At 54.9% G+C, this 20189-nt stretch overlaps 2 protein-coding genes across 2 annotated transcripts; one reads left to right on the top strand and one right to left on the bottom strand.

Annotated features, from left to right (window-relative positions):
- Nucleotides 1-3615: 3615 nt before the first annotated feature.
- Nucleotides 3616-8147, top strand: LOC119111978 (SET domain-containing protein SmydA-8). Its single transcript, XM_037235888.1, has 4 exons — nucleotides 3616-4818; nucleotides 5951-6077; nucleotides 6447-6565; nucleotides 7336-8147. The coding sequence occupies exons 1-4, from the start codon at nucleotides 3655-3657 to the stop codon at nucleotides 7495-7497; spliced, it is 1572 nt and encodes a 523-aa protein (XP_037091783.1). The 5' UTR covers nucleotides 3616-3654; the 3' UTR covers nucleotides 7498-8147.
- Nucleotides 8148-9918: 1771 nt separating this feature from the next.
- Nucleotides 9919-10998, bottom strand: LOC119111976 (melatonin-related receptor). Its single transcript, XM_037235887.1, has one exon. The coding sequence runs from the start codon at nucleotides 10853-10855 to the stop codon at nucleotides 10022-10024; it is 834 nt and encodes a 277-aa protein (XP_037091782.1). The 5' UTR covers nucleotides 10856-10998; the 3' UTR covers nucleotides 9919-10021.
- Nucleotides 10999-20189: the final 9191 nt, after the last annotated feature.

Below are 20189 nucleotides of genomic sequence, written 5' to 3'. Positions count from 1 at the left end.
GCATTGCCCTACCGCCCCATCTCTCTTTTTATCCCATGTCTGTGGATGCTTTCCATATCCCATGGAATAAGGAATGTGTCCGCGGTCAGCCTATGGGACATTTCGAGGCAATGCATAGCCGAACAATGTTGCTGGCTGAAAGGGCTCTAATCCCGACTGTACAAAGAATATGGTGGCGTTGAAAACGAAACAGTCGTAATATTTTCAGCTTTTGGCAATGTAAAAGATCACTCACACGTAGCTATGTGGTTCGGTTACCATGTGGTTCGGACAAGACAGCGTCGGTTAAGTTAGCACTGCTTTGACTAGAGCATGAGCATGTCCCGCCGGTGCCGCACTTGTTGCGCACGTACCCATGACGTACGTCCCGTCCCATCCCTGCAGACGCCACGCGCGTGACGAGCTGCCCTCGTCGGTGTGCGGCTTCAGTGTGCACTGGGTACGAAGATAACCTGCAACCGCTGACCGCTAACCTGCAGTTAGCAGCCCTGTTAGCCCGGTTAGTAGCCCTGTTACGTCCTCTGGCGCAGTGCGTGGCGGCTTGGTCACTAGCTGTTTCGACTGATCGATTAAGTTGGTGTACGCAATGACGTCGAAGCCACTGTGCGACGGCTGGCTCTGCCGCACCTCGTCGCACTCCTGCTCTTGGTACCGAGATTGTCTTAGTCACGACCTCCTGACGAATCTCCTCGACAGGAGCAGCGAGGATTGCCAGAGCAGTGACTTCCGTATGAGCTCATCAGCCACTGCGATGGATAGCTCGTCGGACTATGCGCTGCAACGGCGGAACCAGAGCTCTGACTAGCTGGACGCTGCGGGATAAATTTTGGAACCTTTCTTACCATGCGGATGACACGTAATCCCCAATCAAACATGCACGCTGCGACTCCCAATAAATTTCACAAGTGACATCAAACTGGGTATTCTGGTGTAGGCGTTAGCCGCACCGGCCTGTTCGGGGTCGTAGATTTAATGGCGTGGTTAACCATGACATCTTATCTCTTACGAGTTGTTGCGAGACGCACCAGTAACGACCAGAATGGCGTTACTTGAGATTAGGACGAACGCCGCTTCACATTCACTCGTAAGCATTGGCGTGGTGGGGAAATCTCGATTGTTCGTGTTGCTGTAAACGGCAGCTTACCCGTTCCGAGGATCAATCTATAGATTGCAAAGGGGACATAAACGTTCTAAACGACCTTAAGCTCATGCAGATTAATTCATGAAGCATTTGGAAGCATTATTTCCCGGCGCACGGATGTGCCCGCGCGCCCGTCCCACCTCCGGGTGTCAGCTGCGACGACGGGCGCCGCGCAGCCAACGAAGACTGCGACGCCGGGTGTCCGCGGCGGGCCATCTTGCGAACGCGGAAGCCCAAAACGCCCGAGTACTGATGTTCAACGATGGTTAGAAGTAGGAGGGATTTTTCATTGCCTAGAAACGAAAACCATTCGGTCCATATGTTCAATTGCCCTCCTCCGCCATCAAGTCGTTTCACACTGTTTAAAACGATAAAACAAAAATGAAGGCGTTGAGGTGTTTGGGGGCTACATACAGCCTTCCTTTTCCGTACAACTCGGACGGCTCCACTTCACACCCGTGAGCAGGCCAAACTCGCTGATCGCTTTATGGCTGGCAGCAGTGCTGACGCTCCTTGACAACGACAGCAGTGCTGACACTCCTTGACAATGACAGCAGTACTGACACTCACTGACACGACCGAGTATCCGGGCAATGCACGCAGGATCTGTAACAACCATTGGCAAACAACTAAGTCACATACTATGTATGATGTTTATCGGAGCATTTCACGTTGACCCGGACATCATCAATGTTATAAAACACCGGAGCGTACCAGTGCACACAGAGAAGGAATATAAGAAGCAGGTCAGAAAGGTCAAAGGGCGAACTTGATCACACCCATTAGGTTTTCCTCACCTCACTGGAGGGTCACAGTTCAGACCGCGCTCGAAGCCCGTGTGCCAGTGGAAAGTCAACATATTTGGCCGGCAAAACAGCTCCGTGCAACTGCGAAGAGTCTAAAGTCAATGGATGCTGCAACGATTAAGAATCCCCCAGGTGATTACCATACGGTAACATCCGCTAGCAGTGAACGCTGTCCGAGATAAAGCAAGGCGCGAAACCAATGTGGATGGTTCCCGAGCGATCGAGGGTGCCGCGGCAGGTGCGGCAGGTCGGCGAATAGGGCTCCGGTCACCAGCGCTGGGTCCTCAGAACAAGCGAGAGCAACACAAGAGCCAATGTGTTGTGCTGCTGAATGATCGGGAATACCTTGGTAATATATATATATATATATATATATATATATATATATATATGTATACCATATGATACCTCATACCAAGCACTATGAACCATGCATTGATCCATGAATGACTGAATGCATGAACTTTATACTAATTTAGAGGGACCCATGAACATCGCTGGTGTCTCGATAGATTTACTCCCAGGGTCTCAGCAACATTGCATGGCCTTTCGAACAAGTGGATAACCCTCAAAATCAGCACGGAAAGCCCTGGCCGATCAAGAGCGCCGCGCGGATATAAATATAAGGCCCCGGTAGTAGCGTACAGCATTCCGAGAAAAGAAGCAAAGGAGGGACTGAGCGGCCAAGTGCCCGGCAAGTGGACATATGCCCCCTCCCCCGGTCCGTGGACAGCGTCATGAGCCCTAAAACCTGCCTAACCACAGCCATCCCAATTAGCTAAGAATTCCGTTTGTCTGCTCGCAGGCGCCTTGTCTCCGCTTCGGACCGTAAGTGGTCGACTGGAGGCTCGAAAACGGTCATATTTATTTGTTGCGCCTTGTTAAGAATATGCATCTATTTAGTCGGCAATCAGCCCATACAAAGCCCGGGAGTCGACCGTGGCCCCATGGCCAGACAGATGCCTCCTGGGACACGTGTCCCCCATTACCAAATTTATGGCATGCGTTACTATGTACGTGACTTAATACTGACAGTTAGGTAGTCCATGATATGCAGATAAAGATTAGAATATAAAGAACATGCAAAGTACCTTTACGACACCAGACACTCCGTTTGCGTGCGGCACGCTAAACTCGGTTTTCAGTAAATAAAAAGAAGAAAAGTTTGCGCCTCTCATTGTGAAATTTTGCGTGCACCCTTCCCCTTATGGAACTGCCACTGGCGATGAGAAAAGACGGCAAACACGACTGCCAGTCGTCCCCGTTTATTCAAATGCGTTCGCATGCTGCGTGATTGTACGGATGTATTCCTTCACAGGTTAGCATTTCCCAAACACGCTGTGCAAACGACCGCTTCACGCCAGGGATAGTTACAGTCAATGCGAGTTACTATTCCACAGGTGTGTGAGGTGTTTACATCCTGAACCCGTCTTGCGACCCTTGCCCTTAGTACGTTAGAACGCTGGCGCGTGTCACAATCAGGCGGAGGGGGACCGCATGGGGCCGCTATTTTTGGCTCTGCAGCGGCTCATTCGGGCCGGCACCGAAGGGCCGACCACGCCCCGGCCAGCGATGGAATATCGCCCTTGCTGCGTCTGCGACGGCGGCCAGCTCTGGTTTCGGCCGGGCCGGTGCCGGCCGGGCCGGGCCGGGCCGGTACGGGGGCCAGTGGCGCTGGTCGGTGGTCGGCGACGGTCTCGCCGCGCAATGACGGAGACGCGCTGCGCCGTGTGCGAGTGTCCGGCCAAGTCGAGCTGCAGCGGCTGCCATGCCGCCTTCTACTGCGGCAAGCCGCACCAGAAGCAGCACTGGAAGCAGCACAAGGCGGCGTGCGTGCCGTACAAGGTGGCCGAGAACGCCGAGCTCGGCCGCCACCTGGTGGCCATCCGCAACATCCAGCCGGGCGAGGTGATCCTCACCAACCAGCCGCTGGTCGTCGGGCCCAAGCAGTTCTCGGACGCGATGTGTCTGGGCTGCTTCCAGCCGGTGACGGCCGACTCGTACCGCTGCGCGTGCGGCTACCCGATGTGCGGCCAGCGCTGCGCCGCCAGCGACGCGCACAAGCCCGAGTGCGAGGCGACGCGCCGCTCGGGCCGCAAGCTCGAGATCGACGTCAGCGTCAGCCCCAACCCGCTGTACCAGGCGGTGACGCTGCTGCGCTGCCTGGCGCTGCGCGACACCGACGCCTGGCGCCAGCTGGAGCAGCTGCAGTCGCACGACCGCGAGAGGGAGCTGAGCGGCCGCCATGCTGAGATCGACGAGCACGCCATCCAGCTCCTCCAGTACCTCGGCGTCGACGTCGACAAGGAGATGGTCTACTTCGTGTGCGGCGTGCTCGACGTGAACGGCTTCGAGGGCCACCTACACAACGTGATAGGACTGTACCCGCGCGCCGCGCTGCTGGAGCACAACTGCTCGCCCAACACGACGCGCACGTTCAACGACGACCTGACGCTGGTGGTACGCGCCAGCAGCGCAGTGGCGAAGGGCGCGCACATCACCACCAGCTACACGGACCCGCTCTGGGGCACCGACAACCGGCGCTACTTCCTGCGCCAGTCCAAGTTCTTCGACTGCATGTGCCTGCGGTGCGCCGACCGGACCGAGTTCGGCTCGGAGCTGAGCACGCTGCGCTGCCCGCAGTGCGAGGAGGGCCGCGTGCGCTGCTCGGCGCCGCTGGAGCCGGACGCGCCCTGGGCCTGCGACGCCTGCGACCGCACGCTCACCGGCGCCGAGGTCAGCCAGATCGTGCAGTACGTCGGCGAGAAGCTCGTCAACATCGAGAAGGGCAGCGTGGCTGCCGCCGAGGCGTTCATCAAGGCGTTCGCGCCCGTTCTCGCGCCGACGCACTTCTACATGTGCGATGTCAAGGTGGGTGACCTCGTAGCAGGAGCGGGCCAGGGCTCGAGGGCGGTGAGTGGCCTGCTGGCTGATTCCACTACTGTACGAGACGATGCGGATGTGCTACAAGCTGGAATACCGGCCAACTGCCCCACTACGAGGAGGCTCCTGAGTATACTTTCGGTTATGAGTTCAGAATTGTTTTGGACACGGTACTGTGATCTCGGATGGCTGAGGTTAGATCATTCGTAGTCATGTGTAATTTGAAGTCCGACCTCGAGAGCTTGTGATCTATGACCTGTTACTGGTGCGATGTTGGTGAAAATTTGCTTAAAAGTGACAAATGACGTTGGTTTATCGCTGGAAATGCATTCCAAAGCTGTTTAAGACTGTTTTTCCTAACTATATCATTCTGAAGTGCATTGTTACCGTTCAGGGGGCTTTTGTAACGTCAGATCATCTTAAGCCTAGATAGGTCGAACTTAGCCCTTTGTCACTACTTAATATATTTGATCACTGGTAGGTTGTACGATGTCAACCCTGATGTCAAATATTTTATAGCTTTGGAAATGTATTTCTGACTCCCTTTCCTCACTGATGTGGCTTGTTTAATTCTTGATTAAGCCGTTTGTCCTCATGCAGCCAAAGCCTTCATTCCTTCGGCCTGACATGACACATCTTAGGTCACATTTTTCAATGTTCATCCAATAGTTTTTCAACATATTGTTAAATGCCTCCTTCCGCTTGCCATGGTATAGTTAGTCCTTGAGATAACAGAAGTCTAACGAATGCTAATCTGACAATGTGACCTGATTCGATCTCTCAAAGATCAATATGTTTTTGATATTGTGATATCAAATGACATTGTTGTAATGATATGATACAAAACGATATCATTTTTCATCGAGGTCTGCAATTAAGGCCATTTCATTGCAGAACAGATGATTTTCTCGCGGCGCTAGGCCAAAATGTGTAGTGTTTACTGAGCATTCTTGGCCTGACGGGTAGAATTATGTCTCCGATTGCTAACACCTCCGGGAACGTCACGTTTTGTCATAACTTTATCCGTCAGTCGTGCGCATCACGTGACAAACTGCCTGGCAGGCGGGCTGAGCCGCTCTGAGGTTCTGAATCTAGTTCTACTAACGCGCCCCATTTCCAGACGGCGCTGTGCTTGCTGTACGGCAAAGACTCGGAAGACGAAACGACGGTATTGACCAGCGCCGAGGCAGATCGAAAGGAGGAGATTGCCTCTGAGCTGCTGGCCGTCTTGGAAAAGGTCTATCCTGGTAAGATCACGTTGAAGATATTCGCATTGTTTCTGATTGATTGATTGAAACACATTTTTCTATCTGTTGTCATGTTGGCGTTCTCAAACTCTGGCAAATTCCCAGTTACCCAATTCCCGCTAAAAGCCCGCGGATAGGAATGACGCAAAACCCGTTCCGTGGCCGTGCCGGCGGCGCGGAGTTGATGGCGTATCGAGGCCAGCGCGCCGCCCCCCGCCGATCAGCACGTGCCGAGCGGATCTGGCGCCAAGAGGACGTGTCAGCGGGCGGCCGGATCTAAGACCGAACGGAGGCCGACCCGGTCCTGTCCCCGAGGCATGCTGCGGCTCCCTGGGCGGGTCACCTTACGACCTGCCCTCCCTGCCACAGGCCAGAGCAGGCTGCGCGGCATCCTGCTGTACGAGCTGCAGACGGCCATCATGCGGAAGGCGCAGATCGAGGTGGAGAGCGGCTCGCTGAGCGCGCTGGACTGGCGGATGCGCGCGCAGGTTAGTGATGGGTAGCGAGTGATGGCGGCACTAGAATGGGATGCCCGGGGAGGGGAAAGCAACTGAGAAAATGGGGCGATGCAAACCGCTTGAACGTCAGGATTGTCGCCCCCACCAGGGGGCCAGACAAGGCTCTGGGTTGCCACGGGTCTCATTCTTCTCCCACACCCACTTGCGACGCCTCTGGCCATCGGGGTTATTAGGGGTCGCGGGGTCATTGAAGGGGGGGGGGGGCATCCGTTTCAGTAACGAGTTCGGGGCTAATGCTCGATGCAGTCGGATGTCGTGCGGAGCCCTGAGCTGATCCGGCTCAGACCCCACCTCGGACGTGTCCCTTCGTATTCACTAAGCGCTTACGGAGAACTGTTTGTTGCGGTAGCCTATCCTGATTGCTAAGCAGGGAGATGCCATCACGCTTGCTCCGCACGTTTAGCTGGGTAAGAGCTTGCTGCGATTGGGTGCGTGCGTAGGATCCCTTATCTGCGGAGACCTTGCCTTAACCGAAATGGCGATGGCGGCTGACGAATGGTACGGGGTCCAGTGTTGTGATCCAAGCTGCAAGGTGACGCAGAGAGCAAGAAACGATCAAAATACGTCCGCAGCTTTTGCATGACAAGCGACACCCTCGCCGGCGCACTCCACACCACCGCAGCTGTGACGTGTTGTTGCCGTGTCCGCAAAAACGCGGCCAGCCCGGCGACCGCTGACGTGCGGACGGCGCGCCGGGGGCCGACGGCCGGCGCTGCTGAGCGCGGGCCTCCCGTCCGCAGGCGTGCATGGACCGGCTGCACGAGACCGTGGAGGTGCTGCAGCGCGAGCCGGCCTCCAGCAGCGAGCATCACCTGGCGGAGCGCGCCTCCGGCGAGCTGGAGGCGCTCACCAAGGTGCTGGCCGTCACTGGTATGCGGGCTTTCATGGCTGGCGACGCCTGAGGCCGCGGCTGGAGCCGCTCCGTCCAGCATCGGGTGTTGGCAGGACCGGGGGCTGGCGACGCCTGAGGCCGCGCCTGGAGCCACTCCGTCCAGCATCGGGTGTAGGTAGGACAGGGGGCGGCTATGGGGGTGTGTGTGCGCGTGCACACGGTTCGGTGGTCCGTCAAACTTGGCGCGCTGGGGTGGTTTGTAAATGGCTGTTCATGTAAACGCCTGTTGCTGTGTCGGGGCACGGGCGTCATCCGAAACTTGGGACGGCATCGTGCCAGGTGTCAGGCATGCGCAGACTATGTCATCTTCATGGTGGGGATTGGTCATTATACAACGGCACTTACAAGCGTAAGCTTTCTGGTTGGTCAGCCACTATGCTGTTTTGGGACATTTGACGTATGGTTTCAATATTAGTGGACTTTATGCCGTCACTGTCTTGCTCCTCAAAGCAAGATGAGGGCAAAAGTGTTATTCATTTAACAGCGTTTAAACCAACTCGCCTTGTCGATAGAGTTCAAAAGTGTCCAGTGAAATGCTTGTCTGTTTCTCGAACCTAACGGCCGCTGACCCACTTCTGGATTTATTTCACTGCATACAAGAAAACCCTAGCAATCAGGAACCTACATGGCATGCTGTAATACATGGTCGGTTTGATGGAGCATGTTTGGTTTGAAATAGTGGGAAACTCGTATGTAAGAATGTAGGAATTCGTGGGGCGGTAGATACGGTACGCTTTACCTACATTGGAAGGCAACGAGGCGGTCGGATATGACAAATGTTTTCAAAGCTTGGACTCAGCTGCAAAGACCAAACGTCATTATCTGTCGAGGAATTTGTAACGGTCATTATGCCAAGCAGCTAAACGATCGTGCGGAGTGATAACGATTCAGCAGCTGTATGTGCCATTGGGGCTATACGACGCCGTCGGCTGCTGAGGCTTTATGACATCACCTGAGGCTTTATGACATCACATGCCTCTCGCCTCGACAGGAAGAGCCGGCACCGAATGGGGGGAATCGACGGCTTAGCAGTTCTAAGCGGTGTAACATAATCCTGATAATATGAGCATGCTAAGCCTTCCCAAAATACTTTTCTGAGGGAAAGGTTTTACTAATGCAGGGCAACTGTTTGCGACAAGAACTATGTGCATTAGGTTAAGTTTAATCAGAGGTTAACACACGCCTAAAAACATTTAACCCAGTGAGTCTAAGCAAAAACAACTAGTGCGAAACAAGAGAGTACCAAGCAAACCGTCATGCAAGGAAAACACGAGTCGGGTGTAATGGTGGCCTTCCGCGAGATAAGTGAAATCGCAATGGTACACCGTCTTTCGATGTAAAAACTGCGTTAGCTGTTGAACATGTATAACGCATGTATAGCGATGCATCACGAGAGCAAAAGTTCGCGAGCAGTCTCAAAGTAGCATTGCACGGGCGGAAAGCTGTATTCTACGCATTGCACGAGGAAAGCGGACAGTAATTTACATCGTTAGGCACTACCCACTACGGCATGTTGGCACACACTTTTACAGCACACTCTACGCGGCAAGAACACTTCCAATGGCTGGGCTAAATATTTCAACAAATGCAATTTCGCACATATCGAGGGCTCGAAACTCAGCAAAACATGCAGATGTTCCTGATCGCTGTCGCGTCCGAATTCAGCGGAAGTGGTTCAATGCCCCAAACACGTCCATGCGACCGGGCCGAGGGGCAAACAGACACATCGCAGTAATTCGTTAGCAAGGTACATTCGTGTGCCTCTGCGCATGGACGAGCTAAACTTGGAATTTGGCAGACACTGATCACGTGGAAAGCCAGCGACAGCGAACTACCTGCCCACCCTGGCTCATTCAGCGTGCTGTTCGTGTGCCTTTCAGGGGCACCCTTCGGCGTCGTATGCTACAAGTGCAGACCAAGTCACCTGTTGCTGGATTGCCACCTAAATATTAGGAGCGATCTTGCCAACAGTGACCCACCGCGAGCCCATATCTAATGACAAAACAGGGGTTACCAGCGGAGCATATGGAAGCGACCCGTCTCCCATCTAACAGGAATGCGCATGATCCTATGGTTTGGACAGGCAATCGTTGTAAACCGGACGATAAACCCCAATTTAGAGGCCGCAGGTCATGCCAGCTAGACTTAACCAATCATGCACGTCATCTGGCGTGTACGCTGTACCAGGCAAAGAAAGTCTGACCGGCAAAGACACAGGCAGGATACCCTGGTCCGAATCACGATGCTCCTAATCCTCACTCGGGACTTGACCCCGGTAAGTCACAAACCCTCACCATCATTTCGCGAGACCCCCCTCCCCTCAGCGTATCAGCACGCAAGGCTGGCAGTTCTCCGGGTCGACGACGAAGGTGGGAATGCAGGGCGCGCAGGGGCCCTCCGGCTTGACGCGCAGGCTCCGCTGGAAGCCCCGCAGCTGGGAGTCGAGCTCGAGCGCCGGCGGCGCCTCGCCCACCGGCGAGGCAAGGGCGGCGATGGCTAGCAGCACCGACGGACTACCGACGGTGCGGCGCGGCTCAAGCCTGGCGATCCGCATCAGCAGCTCGGCCATCTTGTCGCTGAGGCGTGGCGAGGAGGAGCTCGGGCGGCGCGCGAGCGGCGCCGGCGCCCGGGCGGCGCTGACGGCCGGGCGCTGCGGGGCCGCCGGCCGCGCTGGCGTGGCGCTCGGGCGCGGTGGGGCGGGACGCGCCGTAGTCCGTCGCGGCTTCGGCGTTGTCGGGACTGTTCTCTTGGTTGTGGTGGTGGTAGGTTTTGCTGTTGGCCTCTTCGATGTTGTAGGACGCTGTTGCACCCTCGGCACCGGGCGATTGGTTATTACTCTCGGCCGTGTTGTAGTGCGCAGCGGGCGCTTTGTAGTGCGCAGTGGGCGTTTTGTCGTGCGCAGCGGGCGTTTTGTAGTGCGCAGCGGGCGTTTCGTAGTGCGCAGTGGGCGTTTTGTAGTGGGCAGCGGGGGTTTTGTAGTGCGCGGTGGCCGTGTTGTGGTGCGCAGCGGCCGTTTTGTAGTGCGCAGCGGCCGTTTTGTAGTGCGCAGCGGCCGTTTTGTAGTGCGCAGCGGCCGTGTTGTAGTGCGCAGTGGCCGTCTTGTTGTGGTGGTTTGTGGCTTTCGCGGTGACGCTGGACGAACAGCAGATCGCTTCGTGGTGAGCAGAGGCCGTTTTGTCGTAGAAGCTTGCTGCTTCCATCTGGGAACAAATCGCCTTATTGGTGGGGCTGGTGTTGTAGGTGATGTTGGTCTGCTTGTGGTAGTTCGTTGTTTCCAGCGAGGTAAAGGTCGTTTTGTCGTAGAAACTGTTGGTTTCGCTGTGACTAAAGGCCGTTTTGTTGTTGCTGCTGTTCGTGGCTTCCACCATTCCACATATCGTTTAGTTGTTGGGGCTGATGTCGTTGAAGATCGTAATGGCCGTTTCGTTGCAGGATTTTGTTGCCTCCAACGTGGAAAAGATCGCTTTGTCGTGACGACTGGTCGTCTGGTTGTAGTCGAAGGCTGTTTTGCTGCAGTCGTTCGTTGTTTCCACCGTGGAAAAGATCGCTTGGTCGTGACGGCTGGTCGTCTGGTTGTAGTCGAAGGCTGTTTTGTCGCAGTCGTTCGTTGTTTCCACCGTGGAAAAGACCGCTTGGTCGTGACGACTGGTCGTCTGGTTGTAGTCAGTGGCTGTTTCGTTGCAGCTGTTCGTTGTTTCCACCGTGGAAAAGACCGCTTGGTCGTGACGGCTGGTTGCCTGGTTGTAGTCGAAGGCCGTTTTGTTGCAGGCGTTCTCTGCTTCCACCGTGGCAACGGCCGTTTGGTGGCTGTCTCCTCCGGCTCCTTCGGCGATGCCACCTCCCGCTTCGTCGCAGGCCCATCGCGCTGCGAAGCTCCGCCTGCCGCCGACGCCGGTGCTACCGCCACGGAGTAGTCTCCCGCGCCAGCGCCGTCATTGTCGTGGGCGGTTCCGAATGAAAACCCGTATACCTGTGCTGCTCTCCTTGCTCGGGTGTCTTTGAGTGCTGTCTGCGCGCTCCTCTTCAAACGCCTTGGAAGAACGCGTCTCGAAGGGGCTTTGTGGAGGCCCCGAGACTTCAGGGGCTCATCCACTAGGTTTGATGCCTCCAGGCCTCTCTCGGAGAACGGAAGTAGTTTACCCGGCTTCCAGAAATCTGGAACCAGATGAAGTTGTGTTGCGGAGAACCATCTCGTGATCTTTTGGTGCTTGATTAAAGAGAAGCTCAAAATTTGGGACTCAAAATAGCTGGTTTAAGCAAAGCAGGCATTCCAAACTATCGCAGTACGCGTTTTTATGATGGATTGATGCGCTGTAAAGTTTGTAAAAAGTTTGCGAGATGTTTTTGTGAAGTTATAGCATAAACTTTACCCTCTGACACAAATTGATTGTTTGCATGCATTTTTATCGGCATTCAATAGCTCAACTGCGTGTATCTAAGAAAGAGTTTATTGTGTAAAATGATACTTTTTAAAGCCATTTCTCTTGAGTCAGTGCCTTTAGTTTGCCCTATTTCTAAGCAAATACCAGGCCTGGCAATCAGCCGTGTGGTTCGGTCGAGGGCGTTAAATGCCGAATGCGCCGGTATTGTTCACACCAGTGCTGTGTAAAGCAAGGTAGGCTTTTAGGATCATTCAATTCAAGGATCATTCATCGTGGATCATGCTCAGGCGTGCAAGTTACGTAAGTACCTATGAACAGCGACGCGGCCAGAATACTGCAATCGTTTTGTCACGTTCGCGTCAGACATGTCACCGAATGTTTTTAAAAAGTTTTGAAAGGTTCCGTTAGAAAGTAGTCTGACATCATACCTGTCCATAACAGCATAACCTCGCTTAAAGGCAGCTAACAACTATTTTATCAAGTATACGTCTTAACAACTATGTTTTAGAACTCTGCACAATATTTTAGCGGGAAATCCCTGATAACATTTATGTCGTTAGAAAACAACGCTTAAAACTTTCAAAGCGGTATCATAAGTTTTGCACCGTCATCCTTCGTGAAAACAGCTATTACTTTATTTCAACGTGCGCGGGAGCTCTTATCCTCGCCGCAAACGGCTCTCAGGAGATCACTCCGAAGATTCGTACGTGCAGTTAACTGATCGTGCAGCATCTTCCCGATCTCCTATGTTAAAGAACCTGTGTAACCAGGAGATTCACCACGGGTTAAGGCAACGCGACAGGATAAGGGATTGTTTGGCATACTCCGAAATGAAGTAAGTTGTTCAGTGCATTAGCGTGGAACATTATTCACATAGACAAAACAGTAGCATTAGCCTTATTCCTCGGAAAAAAAACAGTAGAATGGAAATATAGTTGGGTTGATATTTGGCAACATGTCTTCATCGAAACAATAGCAGAAGTGAATTCCAAACTCCAAACTTCTCAAAATGTTTAGGAGGGTGAAACTATCCAGGCGTCATCGAGCGGCTCAGTCACGTCAGTGCCAATGCCTATGAACCTGCTCCAACACAGCTGTTACGGTGCGCCTGCGACCAGCCGCGCTCGCCGTCAGGCAGCGGCCGGCCCACCTGCGTGGCCGGCAGGATTTCCATCGGCTCTGCCTCGGCCTAATCCGCTCTGTGAAGATGTGTGCGCCCAACCCCCGTGCACGCCACCGGAAGCTGGCCGCGCGGCCTCACTCCACCCGGGCGGGCTGAGCCCAGGCGGCCGCCCGGCGACTCTCACCGGGTCGGAGGTCACGCGGAGGCTGCGCACCGCAGTGGACGCTCCCCTGCGGCGCGCATCGAGCGTCGGTCATGTCGAACGCGGTGCCGACCGGACAGCGGAAGCTGGTGTGGGTCGCGCCGGCGCTGCACAGGTGATACACCTGGTCGACAGAGAACAGGTGGTGAGCGACGATCCTGCCGGTCCCTCGCGAAGACACGAGACGGGCATCAGCAGTGGAGGTCACCGAGGTCACCGGCGGGGTTCGTGAGGCGGCTGGAGGGTCGCCGACCCTCTTGCATGATCGCCACGCTAAGCCCGTGTGCGCGGACAGCGGGCGCGGTGAGAGTGAGGTGGGGGGGGGGGGGGGGGAGGCGGGGGCGGTGCCCTGATCGCCACGGATTGGGTCGCGTGCGGACGGCTCACCTGGCAGCCCGTCCCGACGTCGGCGTAGTGGCCAGGTGGACGACCCTCGCAGGGGGACGGCGTTCCCACCGACAGCACCGGCTCAGCGCCCGCCTGCGGACGCGGATGGGCGTCAGCTCCGGCGCCGGTCAGGGCCCGCCACCGGGCCGGTCCGCAGCCCGGACGACAGCCGGCCCCGGCGCCGTTCGCCGCCTGCCGGCACGGAGCGCTCCACTTCACGCAGCGTGCCGTCAGGCTGGCAGGAACGGGCTGAACGCACGCTCTCACCGACGTTGTGAAGATCCGGTCGTTCTTAGTGTGACTGTGCAAAATTGCAATATCAGGACAGTGAGCGTGCGATAATTTATCAATGCGCACGTCCGGCACGTTACATGCGTCACATGCCGTCGCTAACACCGCCACCCGGCACGCCGTTTGTCGCGATGATGTCCGTGCAGCACTCACGCAGTCACCTCGATTTCGCTGGCGTGCCAGTGCAGTGCATGTCTGTGGCGCGGTCCGGTGCATGTGTCCGGCAGATTGAACACATGGCGTTCGACGCGTCTGTTTCTAGTAAAAAATGGCGTATGGTGCGATTCAGGCCACGCAAATTATGCACACGCCACCGATGGCAGAAAATGAGAGCGTTGCAGGTGCACCGGCGTGCGAGAAACTAGCTGTCTTTGCAACGGCGTAAGTAGCGCCTGCGAGCTGCGCTGCGGTCGCCGCGCTCGTTTGCTGCGCCGATTTCGCCGGCGCTCGCAGTCACACGGCTGCAGAGACGGGTTTCTACTCGCGTCTGCCGCTGAGCGTCACTCAGCGCTCGATACTGGGGGCGCCGCGGAGGGTCAGCACCGACGCGTGGCTGGGGGCGCAGCGGAGGCTCAGCATCGACGTGTGGCTGGGGGCGCCGCAGGGGGTCAGCATCGGCGCGCGGCTGGGAGGCGACTGTGACGTCCCGTGACCGGGTCAGGGCGCGCAGCGCACGCCGGGCGGTGGCGTTACCTGCACGTGCGCCGGTGGCGAAGCTGACGCTGCTACGGCGGCCAGAGCCAGCAGCGGGATTGTCCTCCAGGCGGCCATGGCAGGGCCCGGTGAGGAGTACCAGACTCTGGTGCGGCCTGCAACGAGGCGGGACGTGAGCACTGGCACGAGCCGCGGAGCGTGCCGGCCCTGACCTCGCGCTGGCCGCGAAAACTGCTGGGATTCAGGGCCGGGAGGCGCTCACGGCATCATGTCGGATTATTTCGGCCTTTTTGTGTGTCGTGCTTGTGCACCTGAGATCCGCGCCTTGAAATGCCGTGCTTGGCACGGTCATCAGACAAAGCCCATTAACGAACAGTGATCGGTAGCAAGCAGACGTTGGCAGCAAATCCGTGTGGGCGGTTAGATCCCGTTGTACGTACAGCTGCTGGTAGGCGTAGTGGCTACCCTCTCCAGTATGATATAGCTGGGGTGCCATAAGTCACCAAGTCACACATAGTTATGATAATGCACCGACTCAGGCCTTTTACGACCTTGGCCCAGCCTTATGCGTGATGCGCATTTTCAACTTTCCTCAAATTAACGCGTTCGTGATTTAACGTTCGTGATTTAGCAGTCCGCACGACTCTCGTGACAGTTTGCGACGCTCGGCATTGAACAATTTTCATCTCTCCTTCTTCGTCTTCTTCTTATCAACCTTTGTTCTCACACAGAAATTAAGGCGACTGCATGTCGTTAATGATGGTTTGTACTTTGGTTTTAAAGTATGCAACTTTTTTACTTGCATTGATGCCGGACAACAGCGCAGGTGTCAGAATGCTTACGATATTTTAGCAGAAAGTATGCGAGAGGTGCTTGTTGCAAATGTACCATTTTGGTACTGATGTTTACCAAAACACACAATAGTAACATCATTATTACGCGCCAGGGTGGGGTTAATTTGGCCGCACCCTCCGCGAAGGTTTGCACAGAATAGTTTCCAAAAGGCGCGACGTAGCCGCGTTAATCCTGGCATAGCTGTGTGCCACTGAATAGGTGATCTTTTATGAAATAAGATGTGCCTTGTAGGGCTGCTGACCTACGGTAGGGCAACGTCAGACCTTGGCTGTCAGCGAAGGCAATTTCAATGGAATCGTTCAATCTGATTCGACAGCAGAATGTTCTATAAGCCCATCCATCTCTAAGATAGTTTCTCAGGCAATGAAACAATTGAAATTAGGATTACAACAAATTTTGTTGGTGAGCGGTCAGATATGAAGGGCGGACTGAGGTTTGCACCAGATATGGAGGGCAGACTGAGGTTTGCACCAGATATGAAGGGCGAACTGAGGTTTGCACCAGATATGAAGGGCGGACTGAGGTTTGCACCAGATATGGAGGGCGGACTGAGGTTTGCGCCAGATATGAAGGGCGGACTGAGGTTTGTACGAGCCCGCTTACTCAAGAACACGCAATGGGGGTAGATTCTGGTGCTCATTTCTAATTTATTAGTAACAAAGACCACAACAGATATCTTCCATGGACTTCTTTAACGGTGAGAGTAGGTCACTGACCTGAAATGACCCAGGTCACCATTTTGTTTTTAGGACCATATCGCCTGTTGTAATCCTTGACGCTTATCCAAATACAAAAATCATGGCAATCTCCTGTGTTTTTAGGTCAAAGAAAGTCCCTCAACTTAAATGAACACCAGCGACCTTTTGTTTTGAATGGGCATCTAGGCTTAAGACAGTAGCATGAGGAAGCCTGGGGACACTGGATACCAATCTGGATGCCAAAATTGACCCTTATTGACCTTATTTTACCCGAAGACATGACCTAAGAATTTCTAATTATTTTGGCACGATCGAGCTCACAGACAGGCCAACCCACACGGTGAATTTGGTGGCTCTTGCTCTATTAGGTTTTGAGATCTCAGGATGGTCAAACTGACTCTCACCCAAGCGAATAGTACTCAACCGGCCACCCAGACGCGTACTGATTTCATCCTAAGATTACAATAAAACGCCGCTATCTTCCATGAATTTGCTGTGTGGTGCTTGGGAGATATTTTATCAGGCATTTTAAACCCATACTTCACGACCCCACTTGTGCCGTCCAAAATCCGGATTAAGAGATACGTTGTTGATTATGTTTGAGACACACTGACAACCATTATGCGTTTATCAGTCATGTATGGAAGTAGACAATCCAACATCCGGAGGAAGTGTTGGTGACTTGGATAAAAATGTCTCATGAAGATGCTGATGTGCATTTGGGCCTCAGTGCGCCCCGACCGCCCTGGTCATATGGAGCCAGATCTCCCTGGTCAGAACATCAGGGCAATTGGAGCACCCAGGCATGTCGTGCAGCCAACGCCAAAAGATGTTAATATGTAGCACGCAAAATGAAGCGCGGGTGATATATGATTGAAGCTCAGTGTTTACCGTTGCATGAGCCTGTCTGATTTGTGTGTGAATCCTTCCTTATGACATCACAGTGGCTGTATTACCGACTAGTATTTAAACCATATGCCTCACGCGAAACCGCAGACTTGAGCTGTCATGAACTCTGTGATCCCGGCTTGCCATACATGAGTTAAACCGATTAAAAATAATAGTTTCCCCATATTATGCGGCATATATGAAGCATATATCATGTGGCATATATGAAGCATATATGGCACATGATGATGAAACGCCCACGACTGAATGTGGCGGCTGCTCAGTTTAGTGAAGCACGCGTGTTTCACGACCAGACCAATGTCAATGCGTACATCCTCATATTGGTAAATGAGCACGATGAGCAGAAGGCGGCACGACTGATGGATAAAATCCCGCAGGCTCGGAAGAGCGTCTCATGATAATGCTCGTGGGGACTCAACAGTTGTTTTCACGAAGACATGTTGAAGTGACTATGACTGGACAGTTGCAGTTATTCGTCTTGATTCAGGCCCGCGGAGTTCACTTTGAAGCACCGCTGGAGAACAACTTTGAATCGGCCCTATCGATACAAGACACATTTAATGTACAGTGCTCCCTACTCCATTACGGCTGAAAAGCATTCGACGCTGGGCAGATCCGCAACGTGGATCTGCGTAGTGGAATAGTGCACTGGTGAGGGACACGCCTTCTTTTGGCACTATGAGCTCGAAGTTCTTACATCGAGCTAACGACCTTTAAAATACTAGGAGGGACTGGTTCACGATATCACAATGCTAAATAACGATTATATTGAGTACCACGCGGCACTGCCGAGACACTAGATGCCGAACGGCCTGTTTACATTAAGTACCTTCTCTCTTACCGTTTCATAAATAACAGAGTTTACTTCAGTCTTAGCTTTCATCAAATAGTACTTGGTTATTCCTAAAAAGCGCATCATGTGATTTATGCAATGTCAACCTATTAGCAGACGGCATTTGATGTGCGTTACCTTCTCACCACTGCACTGGAAGAAACCTTACTAGTGCACAGGGTGTTTTCTCAGTCTAAGCCCAACATACCAGTTCAAGCCTGCAATCTGTCCGCAGGAAGCGCCATGCTGTCGTGTTTTGTCGAATTTCCCCAAACTCCTAACCGAACACGAGGACTTTTTGCTGTTTCCCACTTCTCCGGATATGATCAGCCAGTTCGCCGTCTTAGCGCCTATGGCTGTCTTCAGTAACGGCCACACTAAAAAAAAACTCTATATTTCCACGCTACTCGATATCCTCCATAATCACCGACGAACCCGAGCAGCGGGCCGCTAAGGCAGACGGAGCGACGGGCCGCTCAGGCGGGCGGAGAAGCAGACGTAGCTCAGGGGCGGGGGCCGGCGGGCGCTCAGGTGGGCGGCTCAGGCGGGCGGATCGCTCAGGCGGGCGAGCATCAGCGGCCGCTCGGCGGGCGGGCACAGGGGCCCCGACCTCAGTGGGGGAGCAGCGGATCCGCTTCCGGCGGGCGGAACAGGACTGCGCAGAAGGCGGCTCGCGCAGCATCCCACAAGCTAACCTTGCGGCTGGCTACACCGATCTCTAGATCACGATCGCCGCTGAGCGGATAGTCGCGGCCCGGCCTGCTGCCGCCGCGCCGCGCGGCGGCCCGCCCCCTGACCTGCAGACGGGCGGGTGGGCGTCCCCAAGCCCTGTCCTCTCGCTAGGAGACAGGCCGGGCCCCCCGCCTGCTCCGGCCGCGCCGCGCGGCGGCCCGCCCCCTGACCTGCAGACGGGCGGGTGGGCGTCCCCAAGCCCTGTCCTCTCGACTAGGAGGACAGGCCGTGGCCCCCCGCCATGCTCCGGCCGCGCCGCGCGGCGGCCCGCCCACTGACCTTGCAGACGGGCGGGTGGGCGTCCCCAAGCCCTGTCCTCTCGCTAGGAGACAGGCCGGGCCCCCCGCCTGCTCCGGCCGCGCCGCGCGGCAGGCCCGCCCCCTGACCTGCAGACGGGCGGGTGGGCGTCCCCAAGCCCTGTCCTCCTCGCAAGGAGACAGGCCGATCCGGGCCCGGACGGCACGTCGGCTTCCACTGTCGCCGCCAGAGCTGCCGTATGTTTGTGCGCAGCGGGGTGGACATCGCCGGTGCCGGCCGGCCGCTGCAGCTGGCGGCCGGCCCCGGCGCTAAAACTGGGGATTTAGATGCAGCCGACAAGGGACTGAGCCGGAGCACGGCTGGCGGGGCGGGAGGGGCTGGGAGGAGCCACTCGGCACACCCACTCTGCACAGAGCGACGCCACCTGGCCTCGCTCGCGGGCCGGGCGCAGCGGGACCGGCGGCGGCGCAGGACCACCGCGCAGCCATGAGAACGTTCTCGGAAAACTCCCGCACGACATCCGGGAGCGTCCGGATCCCACGGAGGCAAGCCGGCGCACAGAGCGGCGTCGTGACGCGCGGATGCGCGAATTGAAGCTCTGGGTATCTCAGAGGCATGCGTTGTGCGATTTATCTGTTGAAAATGGCGGAAACATTTCAGGGCTTTACTGAAGACATCAATGTGGATTACTCTAAGATATGGCATGCAGTATATCCAAGCATTAGCACACGACAGGGTAGTCCAAACCAGCTAATTTGGTCGTGCATAATGCCGAACATATTTCGATAAATGCAATTTTCAAATTGCAAGCATTAAATCACCAGACGATGCACGTTAAAAAGGGGGTAATTGCAAGGAGCATTCACTTCTTTATGCTCCGTCGGACACCAATCCAAACTTGGACCACGTATACGTTCGCATCAGTGGAAGCCCACGTAATTGGTTAGAAACAGGTGACCGCGCACAGCTTCTTCCTTCAAACTTGTGACATTCCGAACTATCACGGCATTGGCACTCAGGGGATGTTGAAAACAAGGCCATAATTTATAGTCATGGGACGCGTCGAAGGCCATGACAGGCTGAACCGCTACGCGTATGTGGCAGACCACCGCAAGTTCTGCTCGTGCAGGAGTAACATTCCAAGCATGAGAGTCATCTTCTTACGACATCAATCAAACAGGCATCTGGCCAGTCGATTTTTGAAAAATCGAACGTTATGATGGTAGGTTTGATCCGAACTTAAAACATGCCGTGCGATTTCTGCATATGATCTTCCGCGTGACAGTAGCAGCGTTGTCAATGAAGTCCAGGCGTGCGCTTTTACTAAGCCGGCACGTGTACTTCGCCATTTTTACCATGAAGCCACCGATTTGGCCTTA

This window comes from Pollicipes pollicipes, unplaced genomic scaffold, assembly GCF_011947565.3.
Source record: "Pollicipes pollicipes isolate AB1234 unplaced genomic scaffold, Ppol_2.1 Scaffold_7261;HRSCAF=8764_pilon_pilon_pilon, whole genome shotgun sequence".
NCBI classification, from domain to species: domain Eukaryota; kingdom Metazoa; phylum Arthropoda; class Thecostraca; order Pollicipedomorpha; family Pollicipedidae; genus Pollicipes; species Pollicipes pollicipes.
Note: the sequence above shows the minus strand (reverse complement) of the source record. Positions and strands in the feature narration are given on the sequence as shown.

Excerpts from the sequence above, each read along its gene's own strand:
- LOC119111976 (XM_037235887.1), bottom strand. The coding sequence starts at position 10,855 with ATGGTGGAAGCCACGAACAGCAGCAACAACAAAACGGCCTTTAGTCAC.
- LOC119111978 (XM_037235888.1), top strand. The coding sequence starts at position 3,655 with ATGACGGAGACGCGCTGCGCCGTGTGCGAGTGTCCGGCCAAGTCGAGC. Across the intron at positions 6,078-6,446 it reads CTTGGAAAAGGTCTATCCTG|GCCAGAGCAGGCTGCGCGGC; the intron begins GTAAGATCACGT and ends TCCCTGCCACAG. Across the intron at positions 6,566-7,335 it reads ACTGGCGGATGCGCGCGCAG|GCGTGCATGGACCGGCTGCA; the intron begins GTTAGTGATGGG and ends TCCCGTCCGCAG.